The 24,185-nt window shown below is 45.0% G+C and overlaps 3 protein-coding genes across 7 annotated transcripts in view; 1 reads left to right on the top strand and 2 right to left on the bottom strand.

The window, feature by feature from the left end:
• Window positions 1-6,366: 6,366 nt before the first annotated feature.
• LOC143484354 (THUMP domain-containing protein 1-like) lies at window positions 6,367-9,102 on the bottom strand. The gene is made up of 4 exons (XM_076983046.1): window positions 8,668-9,102; window positions 8,140-8,326; window positions 7,564-7,812; window positions 6,367-7,426 (listed from the first exon to the last, which is right to left on the bottom strand). Exons 1-4 carry the CDS (start codon window positions 8,866-8,868, stop codon window positions 6,861-6,863), a joined length of 1,203 nt encoding a protein of 400 aa, XP_076839161.1. The 5' UTR covers window positions 8,869-9,102; the 3' UTR covers window positions 6,367-6,860.
• A 364-nt stretch (window positions 9,103-9,466) lies between these two features.
• On the bottom strand, window positions 9,467-16,151 carry LOC143484291 (ERI1 exoribonuclease 2-like). 3 transcript variants are annotated; one of them, XM_076982950.1, is made up of 10 exons: window positions 15,962-16,151; window positions 15,441-15,699; window positions 14,061-14,125; window positions 13,888-13,968; window positions 13,196-13,323; window positions 12,709-12,862; window positions 12,298-12,398; window positions 11,921-12,002; window positions 11,499-11,587; window positions 9,467-11,335 (listed from the first exon to the last, which is right to left on the bottom strand). In XM_076982950.1, the coding sequence occupies exons 5-10, from the start codon at window positions 13,301-13,303 to the stop codon at window positions 9,857-9,859; spliced, it is 2,013 nt and encodes a 670-aa protein (XP_076839065.1). In that variant the 5' UTR covers window positions 13,304-13,323; window positions 13,888-13,968; window positions 14,061-14,125; window positions 15,441-15,699; window positions 15,962-16,151; the 3' UTR covers window positions 9,467-9,856. The 3 variants fall into 3 exon arrangements, with proteins under 3 accessions (XP_076839065.1, XP_076839066.1, XP_076839064.1); XM_076982951.1 differs by lacking the exon at window positions 15,962-16,151 and having other exon boundaries at window positions 15,441-15,707; XM_076982949.1 differs by lacking the exons at window positions 15,441-15,699; window positions 15,962-16,151 and adding an exon at window positions 14,261-14,609.
• Window positions 14,111-24,185, top strand: part of rexo5 (RNA exonuclease 5) — a 17,643-nt gene continuing 7,568 nt past the window's right edge. The window contains exons 1-16 of one of the 3 annotated variants that reach the window (XM_076982948.1): window positions 14,111-14,130; window positions 15,080-15,228; window positions 15,312-15,436; window positions 15,648-15,774; window positions 15,997-16,105; window positions 16,283-16,393; window positions 17,328-17,416; window positions 17,502-17,617; window positions 17,847-17,985; window positions 18,872-18,966; window positions 19,949-20,051; window positions 20,233-20,333; window positions 20,424-20,553; window positions 20,757-20,876; window positions 20,962-21,099; window positions 22,757-22,849. In XM_076982948.1, the coding sequence (XP_076839063.1) occupies window positions 15,127-15,228; window positions 15,312-15,436; window positions 15,648-15,774; window positions 15,997-16,105; window positions 16,283-16,393; window positions 17,328-17,416; window positions 17,502-17,617; window positions 17,847-17,985; window positions 18,872-18,966; window positions 19,949-20,051; window positions 20,233-20,333; window positions 20,424-20,553; window positions 20,757-20,876; window positions 20,962-21,099; window positions 22,757-22,849 (1,698 nt within the window). In that variant the 5' untranslated portion in view covers window positions 14,111-14,130; window positions 15,080-15,126. Of the gene's footprint in view, window positions 14,131-14,485; window positions 14,592-14,650; window positions 14,781-15,079; window positions 15,229-15,311; window positions 15,437-15,647; window positions 15,775-15,996; window positions 16,106-16,282; window positions 16,394-17,327; window positions 17,417-17,501; window positions 17,618-17,846; window positions 17,986-18,871; window positions 18,967-19,948; window positions 20,052-20,232; window positions 20,334-20,423; window positions 20,554-20,756; window positions 20,877-20,961; window positions 21,100-22,756; window positions 22,850-24,185 lie in introns of those variants that run through there. The other 2 variants (XM_076982946.1, XM_076982947.1) reach the window with 2 other exon arrangements.

Genomic DNA, 24,185 nt, shown 5'->3' with positions numbered 1-24,185 from the left:
AGTTTTAGTGTAGTTATGTAATTATAATTTAGTGGTGTTATAGTGTAGTTATGTAGTTATAGTGTAATTATGTAGTTTTAGTGTATTTATGCAGTCATTCAGTATAGTGATCCAGAATTGCATTGTATACAAATTTTCACGTAAAATAGAAAGTAGAAAGTCAAGAGTGTGTCACGTGTCTTACTGTTATTGTACAAACTTCCTCCCACAACACAAACAGCCAGAGGTGGACATTCCAGGTTCAGAAAGTAAAACTCCTTCCCAGGATTTTACTCAAGCTTGATGGATTTTCTAATTAGTGCAACCAGGTAAAATTAGTGGAATCAACACAATCCAGGAAGCCTGAGCAAAATCTTGGTGAGGACTTTTACTTTCTGAACCTGGAATGTCAACCTCTGCAAACAGCCAAGCAATTATAATACCATATATGAAATCTCACACACACACACACACACACACACACACACACACACACACACACACACACACACACACACACACACACACACACTCCATGGTGCTCTCACTCTCTACAGGGATTGTGTAAAATGACAACTGTTTGCCAGATTATGGAAATATATAAGACTCTCTGTAGACATTCCTAATACCCGCAATACTCTCTCTCTCTCTCTCTCTCAAACACACACACACACACACACACACACTGGAGTATTCACACTGGGTTCAGAATCATGAAGAGAAGATTTGCAGACTTCTTTAACAGCTAAACAGGCACGATGCACATTATTAAATTTGTTCAAAACCAAACTGCTCATCTGGAACAGGCACATGCACAAGCTGAGATTTATTAAGTAGAAATCTGTAACTGTCATTACTAACTCAGTACAGGGTCAAGTTACCAAGACACACAGATTTAAATGAGAAAACAAAAGCACCTGAAACAAAAAACGAACAGGATAAAGAGAAACACAACAGCACCGATCACAGGATAACATAAACAGGCAGACTAACACAAGCTACATATGACAAGGTTGCATATGTACACGGGACTTGGCACAAATAACCAGCGATAACCTGAGGAAAATAAAGAGACAGGCTTACAAGAGACAGGCTTAAAGAGACAGGCTTACAAGGGAGAAATAAAGAGGTGAAACCAGTGATTAAAGGCAGAAAACTAACAGGGGAGGCATAAAAAACAAAATGCAAACAAAAGAGCAAATGGAAAAGAAAGTAAACAAAAGATAACAAGTAATAAATGAGTGTTGGTTTATTAATGTTATTAACAGATGGGGCGGCTGAACTGCAATCAGTATTTGCAGTTCGTTGCTGTCAGTTTGTTGTTGAGTTTTATTTAATAGACAGTTTATGCTGATCAGGAATCAGTGTTTTTACTGACATTTGTTGGTGAATATTACATATAACATTTAATAAAGCGGTGGGGCAGATCTTGGATCAACTCTCTGTATCTGCGTCAGGAACAGTGTATCAGGAACAGTGTGTCTGGAACAGTGTATCAGGAACAGTGTATCAGGAACAGTGTGTCAGGAACAGTGTGTATGGAACAGTGTGTCAGGAACAGTGTATCTGGAACAGTGTGTATGGAACAGTGTGTCAGGAACAGTGTATCAGGAACAGTGTGTATGGAACAGTGTGTCAGGAACAGTGTGTCTGGAACAGTGTGTCAGGAACAGTGTGTCAGGAACAGTGTGTATGGAACAGTGTGTAAGGAACAGTGTATCAGGAACAGTGTGTCTGGAACAGTGTGTCTGGAACAGTGTGTCTGGAACAGTGTATCAGGAACAGTGTGTCTGGAACAGTGTATCAGGAACAGTGTGTATGGAACAGTGTGTCAGGAACAGTGTGTCAGGAACAGTGTGTATGGAACAGTGTGTAAGGAACAGTGTGTCTGGAACAGTGCGTCAGGAACAGTGTATCAGGAACAGTGTGTATGGAACAGTGTGTCTGGAACAGTGTGTCAGGAACAGTGTGTCAGGAACAGTGTATCAGGAACAGTGTGTATGGAACAGTGTGTCAGGAACAGTGTATCAGGAACAGTGTGTATGGAACAGTGTGTAAGGAACAGTGTGTCAGGAACAGTGTGTATGGAACAGTGTGTCAGGAACAGTGTGTCTGGAACAGTGTGTCAGGAACAGTGTGTATGGAACAGTGTGTCAGGAACAGTGTATCAGGAACAGTGTGTCTGGAACAGTGTGTCAGGAACAGTGTGTCTGGAACAGTGTATCAGGAACAGTGTGTATGGAACAGTGTGTCAGGAACAGTGTGTCAGGAACAGTGTGTATGGAACAGTGTGTAAGGAACAGTGTGTCTGGAACAGTGCGTCAGGAACAGTGTATCAGGAACAGTGTGTATGGAACAGTGTGTCTGGAACAGTGTGTCAGGAACAGTGTGTCTGGAACAGTGTGTCAGGAACAGTGTATCAGGAACAGTGTGTATGGAACAGTGTGTCAGGAACAGTGTGTATGGAACAGTGTGTCAGGAACAGTGTATCAGGAACAGTGTGTCAGGAACAGTGTATCAGGAACAGTGTGTCAGGAACAGTGTGTCAGGAACAGTGTGTATGGAACAGTGTATCAGGAACAGTGTGTCTGGAACAGTGTGTCAGGAACAGTGTGTCAGGAACAGTGTGTCTGGAACAGTGTATCAGGAACAGTGTGTCTGGAACAGTGTATCAGGAACAGTGTGTATGGAACAGTGTGTCAGGAACAGTGTGTCAGGAACAGTGTGTATGGAACAGTGTGTAAGGAACAGTGTGTCTGGAACAGTGCGTCAGGAACAGTGTGTCTGGAACAGTGTATCAGGAACAGTGTGTATGGAACAGTGTGTCAGGAACAGTGTGTCAGGAACAGTGTGTCAGGAACAGTGTGTATGGAACAGTGTGTCTGGAACAGTGTATCAGGAACAGTGTGTCAGGAACAGTGTGTCTGGAACAGTGTATCAGGAACAGTGTGTCTGGAACAGTGTATCAGGAACAGTGTGTATGGAACAGTGTGTCAGGAACAGTGTGTCAGGAACAGTGTGTATGGAACAGTGTGTAAGGAACAGTGTGTCTGGAACAGTGCGTCAGGAACAGTGTATCAGGAACAGTGTGTATGGAACAGTGTGTCAGGAACAGTGTGTCAGGAACAGTGTGTCTGGAACAGTGTGTCAGGAACAGTGTCAGGAACAGTGTGTCAGGAACAGTGTCAGGAACAGGGTCTGGAACAGTGCGTCAGGAACAGTCGAGGACAGAGTGACACTCAGGAGACCTTCAGAGTTTTTCTTACTCTCTCACACACACACATACACAGACAGACAGACAGACAGAGCCGAAAGGTCAGCACAGCCGTGGCTAAATGGATGCTAATCCGCTCCTCCGGGAGGGGCCGCGTGGCGCGAGAGGTATTGTTTCAGAACGACATGACCTTTAGCACAAGTGTGAGAGAAAGAGAGAGAAAGAGAGGGAGAGAGAAAGAGGGAAAAGTGGAAGAGAGGGGGGGGGGATGAGTAGGACAGGGAGAGAGAGAACGAGGTAGAGAAGGGGATAGAGAGATGTACTTTCTATCTTTTTAATTCAGTATGGGTAATGTTTACCAAGGCTTGTGAGTGGACACTGTCAGACTATCAGCATTCTGTATGGGTAATGTTTACCAAGGCTTGTGAGAGGACACTGTCTGGGAATCAGTTGTACATCTTAAGTAGCAACTCCTACGTGACCTGGTTAATTCACACCAGAGGAGTTCAGACAAGGTGTCTGCATGCTTGTGACTATAGTGACAATCAAAATTAAACATTTTTGGTTTTCATCTTAATGTCAGTTACTAATCATCACTTTGGGTAAATGTTTACATTTTATATAAATCTGTAAGCAAAATTTTGGAGTTCACACCCAGGTTTGGAGTTCACACCCAGGTATAACCCAACTGGTCACATGGATCTGTATTCTCAGCACGTGTGACATTAACCCGGCCGCTGCGTGTTCACATTAGGACTGCAGCATCGATTTCTCTCGTTAACGTTCTAAATTCTGTCATTAGAGGTGAATCTAGGTGCTCATTATGCGTGTCACCGGGGCAGAGTAGCGATCACCCACACAATTAGCGCAGACGAATGACTCCCAGTGGATGCAAACGAATTTGTTCAGAATAAGAAATGTGATTAAAAGATGATGGACATGAAAACATGGCAGCATCAGGGGTGAAGGACCCAGAAATGCCACACAGAGTTGTCCTTTATAAACGCAAATTAAGGAAGGACACAACGATTCAATATCAGACACGAAATCCAACTGTTTTAACATATCCTGGGAGTCTCTGCTAAGGTTACCTGGTCCAACTGCAGATGCCATGAGAGAGAGAAAGAGAGAGAGAGAGAGAGAGAGAGAGAGAGAAAGAGAAAGAGAGAGAGGGAGGGAGAGAGAGGGAGAGAGGGAGGGAGGGAGGGAGAGAGAGAGAGAGAGAGGGAGGGAGAGAGAGCGAGAGGGAGGGAGGGAGGAAGAGAGAGGCAGACGCATGCAGTGATGGACCATTTGGAGGATGGTGGACGCTAATTAAGTGTTTCCCCCAGGACTTGGAAACAGCAGGGTGAAAGGTCAAACGTGTGTGACACCAGCCAACAGAATGAAAGGCTGCAGGGGTAGAACTCTCATCACTGTGACGACTATATAATCAAAACAGATACAAACTATTGAGCTACTAAGTTAACCAAAACTAATTATACAAAGAATTACTTAAATACCTAAATAGCCTATCACAGCACTTTGCATTGAAACTACAAAAGATTAAACTATGTAATTATAACAAATAATTTACATTAATAATTATTTTCCTGTATTTATTACCACAGAACTGGAGATAATTCAAGAGGTTGCAATGCTTTGCCCATTCTAGGCATGAATGACATATGGACCAGAAAACCGCGCTCGAAGAGAAGAACCAACCACAGGCAACAGTGCAAGCACTCGCTCACCGACTTTAATTTCCCGACTCTTCGCCTTTTTGTCAAACCTGTTTTTCATCGCCACCTGCGACTCACACAGGTTGTTCTTTGCCACCTTACGAACAAGACACAGACGGTCTCGAAGACGCTTAACATAGTCACACACAGAAGTTGCCCATCAACTTCATTAGGCACTTTTCATTTAATTCTGACCAGATGCACTTTCCTGAAGATTAATTTGTTTTTGACTCAAAAATGCGCTAAGATAGCAACCGTAATGTTAATGGCCGAGTGGTAAATACTGAATATCAAGAGAGTGTGAGGCGTGATTCCTCATGAGTCTGTGTGTGACATGTATTTCTCTCCCCCATCAGAGAACCTTAGGTTACATATCATCAGGTTGGTTAAAATTATGAGCCCATTTTAGATCTGTGACTGGCTTTGAGCAGGAAAATTGGACTAATCCCCAAATGATCAAGAGCAAGTTCAGAACAGTTTAAAGCTAGATGGCTCTGGAGAGTTCAAACAGATAAAAAATCTGGAATGAGCCCCAAATATGGAATACAAGTGAATATTAAAAATGCCATGGTGAGATGTTACTATGGTATCATGGGAATGCCATGGTGAGATGTTGCTATGGCATCATGGCAATGCCATGGTGAGATGTTGCTATGGCATCATGGCAATGCCATGGTGAGATGTTGCTATGGCATCATGGCAATGCCAGAACCAGAAGGTGCAGAGGCACAAGATCAAGTTTATAAACCTGCAAGTTGGAACATGTTCTACTCACAGGATTTAACATTTTGTGTGTGTGCGTTTAATCAGGACGTGCTCAAACTCGGTTCTCAAATGCTTCTTTCCTTTTTGACAGTCATTTTCATGAGGATTTTTTTTTGTTTGTGCACTCGTTTCGACAACGATTCCATATATTAGGCTTGTTCCACAACGCTGTGACTGACGTCACTGTGCATGCTTGTCCGTTTTTTTTTAATTGGCAATGACATTATTATCTCATAAAAGCAATGACATATGTTGTAATGTCATGATTGACAATATATGCCATTATAATCTCATGAGTGATTATTTATGCAATTATAATCTCAAGTGATTAAGCCATTATAATCTCATAAGTGATGATGTATACCATTATAATCTCATGAGTAATGACATTTTAATCATGCGAGAACGGTCACATACACCGTTAGTCTCGTGAGAACAGAGACAATGACATACTCCTCTCATGGGCACTACGGTGAGCTCTACCTAATCTCAAACAAGTCTTTCGAATGCTTAGTCTGCCGTGAGAGCACACATTAGCTTCGCAAGAATACCACAGTAACCAAGATAAAATTTCCTCAGCATGATTAGAGCGCCATGTGTGTGTGTGTAAGTTATCAATGAGAAAAAAAGAAAGAAAAATATCCCAGTTAACAGACAGTAGTGCGACAGACGAGTACACTTCCTGAATCGGATTTATCACGGCAGCATGTTTATTATGAACGAGGGAAGGGTGGAGGTCAGTCAACTTCATTATTGTAACCCCACTATTTTACAAACATACACTTCATTAAAAAACATAAGAATTAAACTTGATGCCGTAAATGTAATGAAAAACAGACCATCCCAAAAAAGGGCCACTAAATGTAAAACCAACACAAAAAGCAGCAGGGTGTCTCACTCCGTAATGATAAACTAAACACACCCTCTCTGAACGGTAAACTCATTCAAAACCCAACTGTACATTACCTGACGGAAACATGAACAGGAAGGTTTTTAGTCTCATTGTAGAAAACATTAGAGGCATGGAGAGCTACCACTTTAACATCAAATCCGTTTAAATTTGTTGTGTTCAGACAAATTCTCTGTAGGGTGTGTGTTTAGTCTTAACCCCTAACACCCCCCCCCCCCCCCACACACACTAAAGGTGTTGGGAGACACCCGTTTCAGAAGATTCTGACCCATCATTCCTGCTTCACCCTTTTAATCTCGTCGCCCTGAGCAACATCTGTTGTCTCTTCACTTCCTCCCTCACTCCGCCCCCTTTCTGTCAGATTCTGCTCTGCTGTCACATTGGCCTCACTCTTCGCCACTTCCTGTTGGCCTTGCTCCTGATTGGGCGGGCCCTTGGTGACTTCCTGTTGGCCTTGCTGCTGATTGGGTGGGCCCTTGGTGACTTCCTGTTGGCCTTGCTCCTGATTGGGCGGGCCCTTTGTGACTTCCTGTTGGCCTTGCTCCTGATTGGGCGGGCCCTTGGTGACTTCCTGTTGGCCTTGCTCCTGATTGGGTGGGCCCTTGGTGACTTCCTGTTGGCCTTGCTCCTGATTGGGCGGGCCCTTGGTGACTTCCTGTTGGCCTTGCTCCTGATTGGGTGGGCCCTTGGTGACTTCCTGCAGGTTGTATTTCCTGAAGAGCATGTAGTCCCGCACGACGCTGACACAGCACACAGTCTTTATAATCTCCACAATGATGGTCAGCTCCGGGTTGGTCAGGTCGACCTTGTTCTTGGGGTTCATCTTACCTACTAACCCTAAGAGAAGGATGGGGGAGAACAGAAAGAGAGGGTGGAGAAGAGTGAAACATAACCTTTTAAAGAGAGAATACACAGACCAGTCAGGTGAGGGGTCTCCTGAGCAGAGATGCAGGGACACACCCCCGGGTCCGTACCAGCCAGTGCCTTGATGACGTCGTCTCTGTTGCTGTGATTGTTGTTGCGGGCCTTGTAGCTGATCTGGTAGGACGCGTGGTGGGGGGTTTTGAACCACGGCTCCAGAAACGAGCTCAAGAACTTCTCCATGTCGTCGGGGAAGGCGCGGCACGTGCCGGACACCGGCAGCATGCGCATGATCACACGCGACTTCTTCTTCTTCGTCTCACGCAGGTCCTGCAGGATGCGGTGGACCAGCTTCTCTGGGTCTGATGAAGATGGAGGAAGAGGAAGAGAGAGGAAGACGTGGATTGGGGGGGGGGGGGGCATGTTTCCAAAACAAAATCTATCAAATGTTGTCTGGTGTCTGACACTGAAATGAGAGACGTGGTCTGCACGTAGCAGCTGGATCCATTGTTGCTGGGAAGGTTTTGAACTAGGTGGCCAGAAGAAGGATCTCACCATCTCACCATGACCTAGATCACTCAGGTCCACAGAACAGTCTTCACTCTGGTTAACACTAGATGTTCCTCACACTCCAGAAGGCGTCTCAATCAAAGATGAGATTTGTGTGCACAAGCGTGCGTCTCTCTCACCAATGTCGTGCGCGCGAATGAAGACGACGTTGTTGGCGCCGCTGTCCAGCGCCACGAAGCGTCGTTGTTGGGCGAACTTCTTGAATTGCTTCACCTCCTTCTTCAGGGCCACCTCTGTGTCATGTTCTTCATCCTTCCCCTCCTCCTCCTCCTCCTCCTCACTGTGGCTCTCCTCCGGGTCTGCAAACTGGAACAGATCCCACAGGCGTTCACCTTCGTTCGCTCGGTGCACGTTACGGTGTAATAGTTCGTAGAGTCAGACCATCTCACCACATTCAACCCTCGTTAGACACTTGGCCACTTTGTGAAGTGTTCACTTGGTAATAAAGGGAGCAGGCCGCACCAAGGGGGGCAAGAGAGACACGCACTGTGTCTAAACACCATCACATTACTCACGTTACTCACATCACGTTACTCACATCGCGTTACTCACATCGCGTTACTCACATCACATTACTCACGTTACTCACATCACATTACTCGCGTTACTCAACACTTAGCAGGAAGGGTAGACGCACGCGCACGCACCTTCTCGGGGCCGAACAGCTCGTCCGCGTACTCGTTCAGCAGGCTGTACGCCTCCCACGTGCACTTGCGCTCGTTCATGTTGCAGGTGACGAGCACGCCGCGCATGCCCACCTCCAGCTCGCGCGCGCCCTTCAGTCTCTTGCACCGCGGGCCGCCGTAGCGTTTCTTGCTGCGTTTCTTCTCCTCTTGGGCTCCCGACATGTTCGACTGCTGCGACACGTGGTATAGAATAAAAGTCCCTGGCTCGGCCAGTCACGTTCAGGAAAACTTTATATATCCGCCGACGAACTGGACCGCGCCAACCTTACACCTTACACCCGCCTGTAATAGTAGATAATACCGCGAGTAACACCGGAGTTTAAACACGCGAACACAAGTCCGCCGGTCCGTTCACACCACCGCGAGGTTGACGCGTGAAGAGCACCGCGTGACGTATGTACGGTGGGCGAACAAGGACACACTTCGTCGACAAACGCGTTTTTCATTTATACGAATACGAATACTTTACTGTCATTGCACAACGTACATGTACACTTGTTCAACGAAAATAGGATCCAGCCTCCATCATGGTACAAATATGCTTCGTTATTATTTGAAGGAATAATAACTAAAAACGATCCATAGTGAATACTTGAAAGTGGAGGTAACGTTTGATTTTTTTTTTTGTTTCATTTTATTTAGAAAAAAGTTATGATAATTTAATTTAAGCCAGTAATATAGAGGCAGAAGACATACAAGTATAAAATTTATTTTAAAAGTTTCAAAACATAAAACCCTCACATTTCACAAAATCATTCAGGCAGCTGCCCCACAGATTTATTATTTTAATCAAATTATAAAAAATAAAAAAAGCACATTTATCAATTTTTAACACATACATTCTTTAATTCTAAAGGTCCACAGAAACAGACTGAAACAGCATGTGATGTGATTGGTCCATAGAGACAGGTTGAAGCAGCATGTGATGTGATTGGTCCATAGAGACAGGTTGAAGCAGCATGTGATGTGATTGGTCCATAGAGACAGGTTGAAGCAGCATGTGATGTGATTGGTCCATAGAGACAGGTTGAAGCAGCATGTGATGTGATTGGTCCATAGAGACAGGTTGAAGCAGCATGTGATGTGATTGGTCCATAGAGACAGGTTGAAGCAGCATGTCAAAGTCAAATTTATTACACCACACACACCTTCAGCGGAAGGTTCTGGAAGCAGCTCGGGTAAGGGCGAGGTTTAGAGTCATGGTAGTTTGTCCCAGTGAGGAGGATTTCAGCAACGCTGACTCCCACTTAAAGAAGCCACACCCATGATGGGGGGCGGGGCCAGCTGCATTGCTCTTACGCACGGTGCAGGTGTAGAATGCTCGTCCGTGGTTTGGCCCACCGTTACACACCGTTAACCGCTTTGTCCTCCGTCCACAATCACACAGTGGAGATGTTATTTTTACCCGGCCCCTCTGAGGTGGGACGGACAAGCACTTAGTGGAGCAAGAGGAGGCAGCTGATTGGTTGGAAGAGGAAACTCTTGATTGCCTGAGAGAATGGTCAGAGAGAGCTGATTGGTGGACTGAGCAAGATGAGAGTGCTGACTGGGTATGAGAACAGGAAGAATCTGATTGGTTCCCAGAACAGGATGAGTTGCTTGACCTGTTGACAACAGATGAAAGAACAGAGGAAGCAACGCAGGATGATCTCCCCACAGATGTCCTGGAGCTCTCAGAGGATGCGTCCACCTGATCTCTGTAGATGGTGAACGGGATTCTGGGAGTTGTAGTGGCAGAGTCTCCTCGGGAAGTGAGTGATTTGTAAGGGTCAAGGAGAGGAAGAGGAGGAGCAAAGGTGGAGGATGGTCTGGAAGGGTGTGGTTTAGAGGGGTGTGGCCTGGAAGGGTGTGGTTTAGAGGGGTGTGGCCTGGAAGGGTGTGGCATAGCTGTGGTTAAAGGAAGAGGATCTCGTGCGGGGTTGGAAATGCTGTGTGAAAATGTCCCAGACAGTTTCTCATTCAGGTTAGTTTGGCAGGCACTCTGAGTTCTGGACAACATGTGTGTGTCGTTTGAACCATGCGAGTCTGCACTGGGTTGGACTGGGACGGTGCTGGGAGGGATGTGTGAGTCTGCACTGGGTTGGACTGGGAGCGAACTGGGACGGATGTGTGAGTCTGCACTGGGTTGGACTGGGATCGAACTGGGACGGATGTGCGAGTCTGCACTGGGTTGGACTGGGATCGAACTGGGACGGATGTGTGAGGGGGATTTTTCTCCAGTGACAGTCGCTTCTTCCTCCAACAGCACATCGTCATAGGAACCCGACTCGCCAACTTCAGTCAACAAGCAACTTTCTGGCCAGTCGCAGACTGGTGTCTCAGGGTCAGGGGTCATGTCTGAGGGTGGAAGTTCAGGGGTGAGGTCCAAGGTTGAAAGGTTTGTGGTGGAGATCATGTTGGAGCTGGACTGAAGCAGGGTCAGACCCAGCAGGGGTGTGTTCACACACCCTGGCGTAGTGAGGGAGGGCAGCACAGTGTGTGGAGACACCAAACTTTGACACACACTCGCAGGTGCAGTCGGGCTGGACCTCTGCACGACCTGGTTCTCCGAGTGTGATGGTTGTTTCTCTGTCTGGGGTCCATCACAGATGAGCACATCTCCACACTCAGGCCTGGACTTCAGCTGAGGCTGTCAGGAAGGAGGAGAGATGTGGAGAGTTTAATGTAACATTAACTCTTATCCAGGTAAAGCTGGTCCTGGGTCTGCAGTCACCTGTGCAGCTCTCTGGGGGGCAGAACAGGACCTGAGGGAGACCTGTGGGGTGGAGAGGACCTGAGAGAGACCCACTCACCCTGCTCAGAGACTTGGTAACCTTCATCACACAGCCATCCAAAATCATACGCCAGGCCAGGCGGGCCGTGTTCCGCGCATCATCTAAACCTACACACACACACACACACACTTGATGTCACATCAACACTTCCACAAAAACACCATTTTAATGATGTGTAGAATTCATGTTCAATTTTTTACAACAGTAGTGTTGTGTATCTGTGAGCACACACACCACAGTGCTCACGCCCAGAGAACTCAATGCCCACAACAGTAGTGTTGCGTCTGTGTGTGTGTGTGTGTGTGTGTGTGTGTGTGTGTGTGTATATCTGTGAGCTCACACACCACAGTGTTCACGCCCAGAGAACTCAATGCCCACAACAGTAGTGTTGCGTCTGTGTGTGTGTGTGTGTGTGTGTGTGTATCTGTGAGCTCACACACCACAGTGTTCACGCCCAGAGAACTCAATGCCCACGTCCTGCAGGGCTCCCTGGAGGCCTTTAGGTTTCCGACTGTAAAAACACTGAAGAGAAGAAGCAGCTCAGCTACCTCACAGCAAACGTGTGTGTGTGTGTGTGTGCGTAGGAGTGGTGTGAGACAGTGTGTGTGTGTATGTAGTGGTGTGAGACAGCGTGGGTGTTTTTGTAGTGGTGTGAGACAGCGTGGGTGTGTATGTAGTGGTGTGAGACAGCGTGGGTGTGTATGTAGTGGTGTGAGACAGCGTGGGTGTGTATGTAGTGGTGTGAGACAGCGTGGGTGTGTATGTAGTGGTGTGAGACAGCGTGGGTGTGTATGTAGTGGTGTGTGTGTGTTTTTACCTTGTAAGTGGCTCTAAGGTCGATCCAGCTGTTCAGAACTCCAGGTTTACTGATTTGCTTTCGCTTACACTCATACAGCAAACACACTCCCAAATCCCAATCTGAATTAAAACAGCAGTTAACACACTCCCAAATCCCAATCTGAATTAAAACAGCAGTTAACACACTCCCAAATCCCAATCTGAATTAAAACAACAGTTAACACACTCCCAAATCTCAATCTGAATGAAAACAGCAGTTAACACACTCCCAAATCCTAATCTGAATTAAAACAGCAGTTAACAAACTCCCAAATCCCAATCTGAATTAAAACAGCAGTTAACACACTCCCAAATCCCAATCTGAATTAAATCAACAGTAAATGCACTTCTCTGTCTTAATAAAACACAGTCACTTTGATAAAGACATTACCTGACCAGGTGACGAAAGTGCAAAGGTTTTCTGAGGGAGTAGAGTTTTTACTGTCATTCACAAAGACCACGCCCTTCTCACGCTGCAGTTCATGAAGCCAGCGCATAAACCTGGACAAGCAGATCCTGAGAGGAACTCCTGCTTCAACCTGTGTCTGTGGACCAATCACATCACATGCTGCTTCAACCTGTCTTTGTGGACCAATCACATCACATACTGTTTCAGTCTGTTTCTGTGGACCTTTAGGATTGAAGAAACAAAATCCACAGCTTTTTTGAACAGCTTGGATAATCATGACACTTGATGAGGTGTTGAACAATTTTGATCACCATTAGTTGCGATGGCCACAGAGAACCATACAGTCACACCCACCTACCCACCCCCCCCCCCCCACACACACACACACACACACACACACAGTCTGTCTCGGTCTCTCTCTCACACACACACACACATTTGTGTAGTTCTGCTCAGGTGGGAGATGTACCTGTGTGATTCCGGTAAGTTCCGTGCAGAAGGTGGAGAGGATGGGATGCTCGCCTGGCTGGACGTAGGAGTGAAACTCCGACTCGATCTCACCGTTCGTAGTGTTCATCAACACAGCAGGAAACTCGACTGTGGAGTTCCAGACACCACAGTAAAACACTTAGATAATAAACATTTGGCTTACCTCTCTGATATACAATATTCAAGCACAGCATGAACTGTGAATAATGCTTGTAGGTCACTGCAAAATACTAGTAGTCTCCACATATGACTGTAAACCATCTTTAAACGTTCACGTTAACTTCCTGTCAGACACCTGTGGGAAACTGAGGTAGATGTCACCGTCCTGATTTAGACAAAATTACGTGTGTGTGAAAAACTGTGTAAAGCTTTGTTCTGCTGAAGTCATTTGCTGCAAGTGTTTGACTCATACTTATACCATTCTGATAACATGAACTGAGCTGAGAGATGTCCTGTTATCTGATAACATGAACTGAGCTGAGAGATGTTCTGTTATCTGATAACATGAACTGAGCTGAGAGATGTTCTGTTATCTGATAACATGAACTGAGCTGAGAGATGTTCTGTTATCTGATAACATGAACTGAGCTGAGAGATGTTCTGTTATCTGATAACATGAACTGAGCTGAGAGATGTTCTGTTATCTGATAACATGAACTGAAGTCTGCTTACTGATTTCTTGGCCATAGTTGTTCTTTTCTCTCCAACAAGTGGATTCAAAGTCGATAACGACCAGATAGGCGAACAACTGCTCTGTATAAACAAGACAAGACTGCGGTTAATACGTGTTCATGTGAAGTGCCTGTATTTCTAGGGTCTCCAGGACAGCAGAACTGGGTTTTTACTTGAGTTAGATCGTTTCTTCTCCGCACCAGAAGGCTGACTGCTTTTCCTGATCAGTCCGAGCTTTCTGTGGTAGGTTGACAGTAATTATTATTCATAGTTATATTTACTCTATGCTGAAATACTTCATTTTGACACATTAAGTTTAAGGTAAATGTGAACATAAATGAGGATCACGAGCCCCAGGCGCGTGCACGCGTACCGAGCCAGGCTCTTTGTTGACATGTCTGCGCTTCCGTCAGCTTCAGCTGCATTAAACTAACGTCTACAATTATCAAAAGTATAGGCACATTTCTACAACGTTTATCGGTAACCTCAGATTTAAAACAAGAGCTTTGCCGTCTTCAAAATGTAATTATATTTTTTAAACTACAGTCACAAAACTATAAACACTCGCGGTGGAATTTTAAAAATCCCGGTTTGTGTCATCATTTCCGGTTTTCTGAGTTCCACTGTGTTGGTCTGGGAGGTATGCTAATCAACCCAGAGCAACAGATCGATAAACACATGTGCTGCACTCTCCTTTCTGCCGGGTATGTTTATTCCTGTGCTCGCTGCTTAATGAAGACGATCTTTGTTGTAAATTAGAAAATGTACACAATAAAACGTCTTACTAGCTTTTAAAATAGCTTAATCTCAAAATAAAACAAGGCTAGTTACATTGTAAACCTAGTTACAAAGGTAACTAACATTAACTGTTTTCTGGCGGACAACCTGTTATAGTGAGTATACTCACAACCTGTGTGTTATAGTGTGAGTATGTTTAATATTTAGAAGCTATAGTCTGTGAGTATGTTTTTAAGGTGCTATATTCTGTGTGTATGTTTGTTATTTTGGAGCTATAGTTTGTGAGTATGTTTGTTATTTAGGAACTATAGTGTGTATGTTTTTAAGGTGCTATATTCTCTGTGTATGTTTATTTAGGAGCTATAGTTTTAGTTTATAGTTATAGTTTATCTTATCTTATCTTAGTGTGTGTATGTTTGTTATATTCGTATAGTCTGTTTGATTCTTTGAATAGGGTTCTGGTCAACACAGTTGAACAAGCCACAAACTCCTGGGTGCATCATGGCAGACTCAGCCGGTTGTAAAAGGAAGCGACGTGACTCTCCACTGACTGCCATCGATCACAAAAAGGCGAAGGTCATCACAGGATCCGAAAACGCAAAGGTAGTTGTTTGTCATTTGTATGTAGTACGATCCAGAAGGACCGGTAGCACGCTAGCTCACACGTGTCACGTGCCCCTCGACAGCAAGCACACGCGCCTCGCTTTACTCGGCCGCACGAGCATCGCTGTGAGCAGATCACCCTGAAGGACCTGACGGATCTGTTGCATTACGCCTCACTGGGGAAAAGATACGGACTGAAGAAGCCCAGGTACCCAAACGCCACGGCATCACTGTGTCATACGTCTGATCAGTGAACGTGACTCCAGGGGGATGATCAGTGAACGTGACTCCAGGGGGATGATCAGTGAACGTGACTCCAGGGGGATGATCAGTGAACGTGACTCCAGGGGGATGATCAGTGAACGTGACTCCAGGGGGATGATCAGTTTGGTGGTTTTGTTTCATTCTGCTTCGCCCAGCTGGTGCCGACTCCACCATCAGGACAGATTGGCGCGGGTGCACGTGGCAGTGCTGGAGGGAATCACACAGCTCCATTTTTACAGATATTACTCCCAGTTCAAACATCTCAGGACTGCTTACACCACCGTAAGTGCCCATAAAGACGCTGACAGAGATTAAACACTTTACACTGGGGGGACAGCTGTATTTTCAACGTTAAAATATTATGTTTAAACCATAAACAGCATTTAGCTTTTCAGTTACATAATTATACTTAAAAACATCAATAAAGGGACTAGACCCTCACCCTGTGATAAAGGGACTGAACTCTCACCCTGTGATAATAATCAATCTTCTTTTCCCCCGTAGAGATGCACTCTAGCGCCCCCTTCATGTGATATGCTCTCTGCTCTTCTCAGTGCTGAACTATCCTTCCCTCAGGAGTCGCTTCAGTCGAGCCAGACGACCACTCCTACAGGTCGGGGTAACGCAGTGTCAGATCAGTCTAGCAATATAAACATTTGAACGACATTCAAGAATGCAGAAGAATAGCCACCAGACCCTGGAGATCGTATTACTGTATAGATACTATATTGTGTGTTTGTGTGTGTTTGTGTGTGTGTGTGTGTGTGTGTGTGTGTGTGTGTGTGTGTAGTTGATGTTGTATGGCACCCTGTAGCGAGGCGGTATGGTCTGAAGAGGAGGGGACTCAGCAGCTACCTGTTGACTGAGGAGGAGATGATCAAGAATAACTTTCCAGTTCAGGGTGAGAAAGACACTATAACTACAGTGAGATTACAGAGAGAGAAAGACACTATAACTACAGTGAGATTACAGAGAGAGAAAGACACTATAACTACAGTGAGATTACAGAGAGTGAAAGACACTATAACTACAGTGAGATTACAGAGAGAAAGACACTGTAACTACAGTGAGATTACAGAGAGAGAAAGACACTATAACTACAGTGAGATTACAGAGAGAGAAAGACACTGTAACTACAGTGAGATTACAGAGAGAGAAAGACACTATAACTACAGTGAGATTACAGAGAAAGACACTAACTACAGTGAGATTACAGAGAGAGAAAGACACTAACTACAGTGAGATTACAGATAGAGAAAGACACTATAACTACAGTGAGATTACAGAGAGAGAAAGACACTAACTACAGTGAGATTACAGAGAGAAAGACACTATAACTACAGTGAGATTACACAGAGAGAAATACACTAACTACAGTGAGATTACAGAGAGAGAAAGACACTAACTACAGTGAGATTACAGAGAGAAATACACTAACTACAGTGAGATTACAGATAAAGACACTATACAATGTGATCGCAGAGAGACACTATAAGTACAGTGAGATTACAGAGAGAAATACTATAACTACAGTGAGATTACAGAGAGAAAGACACTATAACTACAGTGAATTACAGAGAGAAAGACACTATAACTACAGTGAGATTACTCACTGATCATAAGTCTATAGCAGTCTATAATATCTATAACAGTCTATAACATCTATTCAGTAGTTATTAAGAGACATAAATGGTTCATTAGTGATATTATCAAATCTCCGCAATATTGTCTTGTCTGTAAATAAAACATACCTGAATGTCACCTTATGTTTGCCCAGATTGTAATAAAGAGCTCTAGCTGAGATTTCACAGCTTTGTACCCATGATCCCTTGCAGGTGGACAGGGTTGCGAGGCGTTTGTGTGCACACAGACTGATGATCATGTGACTGATAGCAGTCCTCTTTATGGACTGGACTGTGAGATGGTGAGGCCCCCAATCATTCTAGGACTACAATACCCATAATACACTTGTAGTTTCTTTCTGAAATATGATTTTTGTGTTGCTTCAGTGTGTGACGCAGGCTGGGACTGAGCTAACCCACGTGGCTGTGGTGGACAGCAGAGGGCGCTGCATACTGGATGAACTCGTGAAACCACTCAACCCTATCATCAGCTACTGTACCAAGTACTACACACACTCACACACACACACACACACACACACACACACACACACACACACACTCCTAACATCAGATACTGTACCAAGTACCACACACACACACACACTCAATCCTATCATCAGATACTGTACCAAGTACTACACACACACACATCTTGAAATGTAGCCTCACTTAAAAAGTTTTGAAGAGTGTTCGGTCTTCAGAGTGAAGAGTGATCTATCTTCACTACAGGTTCTCAGGCATCACCCCGGCTGTTTTGGCACCTGTAACCACTCGCCTCCAAGATGTCCAAGCTAAACTCTTGAAACTGTTGCCACCGGACGCGGTGCTGGTTGGTCACTCCCTCGACAATGACCTCCGTGCCCTGAAGGTGAGGTTCTAGCAGATCAGTCCCATGTCTTCACATAGCGTCCCCATACAGACAGTACAGACATCCCCATACAGACAGTACAGACATCCCCATACATACAATACAGACATCCCCATACAGACGATCACATACAGACATCCCCATACAGACAGTACAGACATCCCCATACAGACAGTACAGACATCCCCATACAGACAGTACAGACATCCCCATACAGACGACCACATACAGACATCCCCATACAGACAGTACAGACATCCCCATACAGACGATCACATACAGACATCCCCATGCAGACAGTACAGACATCCCCATACAGACAGTACAGACATCCCCATACAGACAGTACAGACATCCCCATACAGACGACCACATACAGACATCCCCATACAGACGACCAAATACAGACATCCCCATACAGACAGTACAGACATCCCCATACAGACGACCACATACAGACATCCCCATACAGACAATACAGACATCCCCATACAGACGACCACATACAGACATCCCCATACAGACAATACAGACATCCCCATACAGACGACCACATACAGACATCCCCATACAGACGACCACATACAGACATCCCCATACAGACAATACAGACATCCCCATACAGACGATCACATACAGACATCCCCATACAGACGAACACATACAGACATCCCCATACAGACAATACAGACATCCCCATACAGACGACCACATACAGACATCCCCATACAGACAGTACAGATGACCACATACAGATCCTGCACTTTTGAGCCTCATCATTTAGCAGTTGTACGTGTGTGTGTGTGCACGCTTGTTTGCGTGTGTGTGCTTGTGTGTGTGTGTGTGTGTGTGTGTGTGCCTGCGTGTGTATGCATGTGTTTCCCAGCTGATTCACCTTCATGTGATAGACTCATCTCTTCTCTACCGCAGAGAGTTTGGACAGAGATTCAAACTGAAACATTTAGCCCAGGTCATTCTGAAGTAAGTATTGTGCATGAATATACAGTGTACGCACTCCTTACCACACACACCTTACACACCACACATACACACACCTTACACACCACACATACACACACCTTTCCACACACACACACACCTTTCCACACACACACACACCTTACCACACACACACACACCTTACACACACCTTACCACACACACCCACACTTTACACTCCACATATACACACACCACACACATCACACACACACTTTACACACACACACACACACACACCTTACCACACACACACCTTACACACACCTTACCACACACACCCACACTTTACACTCCACATATACACACACCACACACATCACACACACACTTTACACACACACACACACCACACACACATCAAACGCACACCTTACACACCCACACACACACCTTACACACCACACATACACACACCTTACACACCACACACACACACCACACACACACATCACACGCACACTTTACACACAAACACACCACACGCACCCACACACACTTCACACGCACACTTTATACACACACACACACACACACACACACCTTACACACCACGCATACACACCACACACACACACACACCTTACACACCCACACACCTTGCCTTACACACACACACACACACACACACACACACACACACACCTTACCACATACACCTTACCACACACACCTTACCACACACACCTTACACACCACACATACACACACCTTACACAACATGCACACACATCTCACACACCACACACACCTTACACACACACACACCTTACACAACCACATACGCCTTACACACCCACACATTACACACCACACACCTTACACACCACACACACACACTCTCACACACACCTTACATACCACACACACCTTACACACACACAAACACACACACCACTCTACACGCACACACACACACCTTACACACCCACACACACAGTAAGTCATTGTGTTTGTGTATGAGGAGAGAGATTCAGAGGGAAGAGGTCATAGGTCATGACCCGTGTGAAGATGCTTGTGCCGCTCTGCAGGTGGTTCAATACTTCATCAGCAAGGGACCAAGACAGGTAAGGACTACACTACCCACAATCCCCACTCCCCATTCAGTTCAATTCAGTGTGCTTTACTAGCATGAGAAATGCTACACTTGTGCTGCCAATGCTAGCACACTAAATACTAAACACACACCCTCTCTCTCTCTCTCTCTCTCTCTCTCTCTCTCTCTCTCTCTCTCTCTCTCTCTCTCAGGTTCTAGATTTGCATCTAGAAGACGTATGGGGGGTTCTTCCCAAGACCCAACAGACCCCTGTTAATGGAGCTTTAAACGAGTCATTACATCACACAGTGAGGTCCGTCTGAGTAACTCTCCCCTCTCTGTGCGTCTTTGTGACTCCCATACAGAAACAATCTCTGTGTTCACCCCTCCCCTCTCCTCCCAGCCCGCTCAGGATTGGACAGGCCCTGCACAAGGCTGGCCATTCAGCTCTCCTTCTGAGCAAATCAGCCGTGAGTGACAGCCTCTCATCCAATCAGGTGTGGCGCAGACATAGGTGCAACTCGGATAAGGAGGTGGGTTTCTAGGGAGCAGCTAAAGAAGCTGTTTATTTAATTTATTGGCATGTTTGTGTTTCCAATGAAAAATGAAGAAAACCAATAATATAGCAAAGAGACTGAACAGCTGAACAACTCTCCCCCTCTCCCTCCTCCCTCTCTCCCTCTCCCTCCTCCCTCTCCGGCTCTCTCCATCGTTCCCTCTCTCTCACTCCTTGCAGTGTGTGTGTGTGTTTAAGCGAGTTGCCCAGTCCTATTCTCTCAGTGTGGTCCAGTTGTCCTCACTCAGTGACGTCCTTAAACGAACTACAGAAGAGAGCAAGGAGACTCACCTCCAGCAGGTACATTGTGTGTGTGTGTGTGTCTGTGCAGATCTTTGTGTTGTTTGTGGCTCTTTTACTGAGTGTGTGTGTGTGTGTGTTTAAGATGTTGGACAGGTTGGAGCAGATGTGTGTGTTGTTTGTGGGTCCTTTACCATGTGACTACACAGAGAAGAAACTCCACACTCTGCTCAGACACTATGGAGGCCTGCGGACAGTCACACTCGTGCAGACAACACACAGGGTGATTATACACACACACACACACACACACACACACACATATTTACACAAACACACACACACATTTTCTCTCATTCAATTTATATCTGCTCTCTCTCTTATTAGATAATAACAGTAAGTGGCCAGTCTCTCTCCCCTCTCTCTTATTAGATTATAACTATACGTGTCCAGTGTCTCTCCTCTCTCTCTTATTAGATAATAACAGTAAGTCGCTGGTCTCTCCTCTCTCTCTTATTAGATAATAACAGTAAGTGGCTGGTCTCTCTCCTCTCTCTCTTATTAGATAATAACAGTAAGTGGCTGGTCTCTCTCCTCTCTTTCTCTCATTAGATAATAACAGTAAGTGGCTGGTCTCTCTCTTCTCTTTCTCTCATTAGATAATAACAGTAAGTGGCTGGTCTCTCCTCTCTCTTATTAGATAATAACAGTAAGTGGCTGGTCTCTCTCTTCTCTTTCTCTCATTAGATAATAACAGTAAGTGGCTGGTCTCTCCTCTCTCTCTTATTAGATAATAACAGTAAGTGGCTGGTCTCTCCTCTCTCTCTTATTAGATTATAACAGTAAGTGGCTGGTCTCTCCTCTCTCTCTTATTAGATAATAACAGTAAGTGGCTGGTCTCTCCTCTCTCTCTTATTAGATAATAACAGTAAGTGGCTGGTCTCTCTCCTCTTTCTTATTAGATAATAACAGTAAATGGCCGGTCTCTCTCCTCTCTCTCTTATTAGATTATAACAGTAAGTGTCCAGTTTCTCTCCTCTCACTCTTATTTTGATAATAACAGTAAGTGGCCGGTCTCTCTCCTCTCTTTCTCTCATTAGATAATAACAGTAAGTGGCTGGTCTCTCTCCTCTCTCTCTTATTAGATTATAACAGTAAGTGGCTGGTCTCTCCTCTCTCTCTTATTAGATAATAACAGTAAGTGGCTGGTCTCTCCTCTCTCTCTTATTAGATAATAACAGTAAGTGGCCGGTCTCTCTCTTCTCTTTCTCTCATTAGATAATAACAGTAAGTGGCTGGTCTCTCTCCTCTCTCTTATTAGATAATAACAGTAAGTGGCTGGTCTCTCTCTTCTCTTTCTCTCATTAGATAATAACAGTAAGTGGCTGGTCTCTCCTCTCTCTCTTATTAGATAATAACAGTAAGTGGCTGGTCTCTCTCCTCTTTCTTATTAGATAATAACAGTAAATGGCCGGTCTCTCTCCTCTCTCTCTTATTAGATTATAACAGTAAGTGTCCGGTCTCTCTCCTCTTTCTTATTAGATAATAACAGTAAATGGCCAGTCTCTCTCCTCTCTCTCTTATTTTGATAATAACAGTAAGTGGCTGGTCTCTCCTCTCTCTCTTATTAGATTATACCAGTAAGTGGCTGGTCTCTCTCCTCTCTCTCTTATTAGATAATAACAGTAAGTGGCTGGTCTCTCTCCTCTCTTTCTCTCATTAGATAATAACAGTAAGTGGCTGGTCTCTCTCCTCGCTCTCTTATTAGATAATAACAGTAAGTGGCTGGTCTCTCTCCTCTCTCTCTTATTAGATAATAACAGTAAATGGCTGGTCTCTCCTCTCTCTCTTATTAGATAATAACAGTAAATGGCTGGTCTCTCTCCTCTCTCTCTTATTATATAATAACAGTAAGTGTCTCTCTCCTCTCTTCTCTGTAGTTGTATGCTCGGGTTGAGTTTCAGCATTTGGAAGGGGCTCAGCTTGCTTTGCACTCTCTCAATGGCAACCAAAATCACAATCAAATAATAAAGGTAGGAAATACACACACACACACACACACACACACACACACACACACACACTAGGTCAGGGGTACTCAACTGGCGGACCGCGGTCCGGATCCGGACCCGAACGCAGTCCTGTCCGGACCCAATCTCATTCCTGATTAACTGGATACGGACCAAAACAAAACCGTAGCATTTATTTCAGGGCTATTGACAAAACACTCCGTCACGTGTGTTACGTTTGCCACCCCCCGCTCAACAATTTACGTTCGCCACCCCGCTCAACAACAAGCCTGCCTGGTTGACGCTTCGCGAGCGGCGCGAGGGTCCGCGCGGCGAAAATGACGTAATCGCTGTGGCTCCGCGTGTGCGCAAGTGTCTCGCGCGCTGTCGGTTCGAGAGGTCGTGCACCTCTCGAATTTTGTAACTTCGCGCCGCGCTTCAGCGCAATGAACAAAGTCACGTTTTCAGGGTTCATACACCTTTATAATGTGGAATTAAAGCACTTGTACGTCACTTTCAAGGTCCATTTCAATATTTCCCAGCATGTTAAACATAATTAAGTTAAATATTTATACATATACTCGAAATAATTCGCTTTTTATCACATTATTTAATGGTTGTTTATTTAAAAAACGCCCAATCTTCACGTCTTCACGTTCTCTCATGTTTCGTCCTGGAATTACAAGAGGCTTGTATTTGTTAACCTAATACAAGAGAACTATTCAGTCAGACAGCTATTTGTTGTGAAACCAAGTAGTTACAATTTCAAGCATTTTAAAGTACTTTAACCTAAATTCCAGCACTTTTCAAACCTAAAACATATAGCAACATTAAAATTGGTCAGGTAAATGTTCATTCCCCTGTTTTGAGGGGTGTTTCTACCACATATCGTTTCGGACAAAACGCCTATCGTTTCGGAGAACACTGCAGTGACGCTCGCGAAAGTATAAACGCCTCCACCGTTAGCGCACCGTCGTCCGTCCCCCCCCCCCGGTCAACAAGTTACGTTCGTCACCCCCGCCGCACCGGACCTCAGGGCACAGGTATCTGCCAAAATTGGACCGTGGACAAATTTAGTTGAGTACGCCTGCACTAGGTGTTGCAGAGACTAGTTGACTAGCACTTCCACTAGTGGCCATAGTGCTAAAATGCTAGTAGACTAGTCGTGCACACACATTCACATGGTCACCAACAACACAAATGATTAAAAGTAGGAAACACATACACAAACACAGTGGTGTGTTAACATTGTGCTAATGGTGTTAACATTGTGTTATGTTAATGCTTATGGTACCACAGCATTAACACACATTAAAGTGTTAATGGTAATGTTGTGTGTTAATGGTAATGTTGTGTGTTA

This window comes from Brachyhypopomus gauderio, chromosome 20, assembly GCF_052324685.1.
Source record: "Brachyhypopomus gauderio isolate BG-103 chromosome 20, BGAUD_0.2, whole genome shotgun sequence".
NCBI lineage: Eukaryota > Metazoa > Chordata > Actinopteri > Gymnotiformes > Hypopomidae > Brachyhypopomus > Brachyhypopomus gauderio.
The sequence above is the reverse complement of the archived record's forward strand: the minus strand, read 5'-3'. Positions and strand labels throughout refer to the sequence as shown.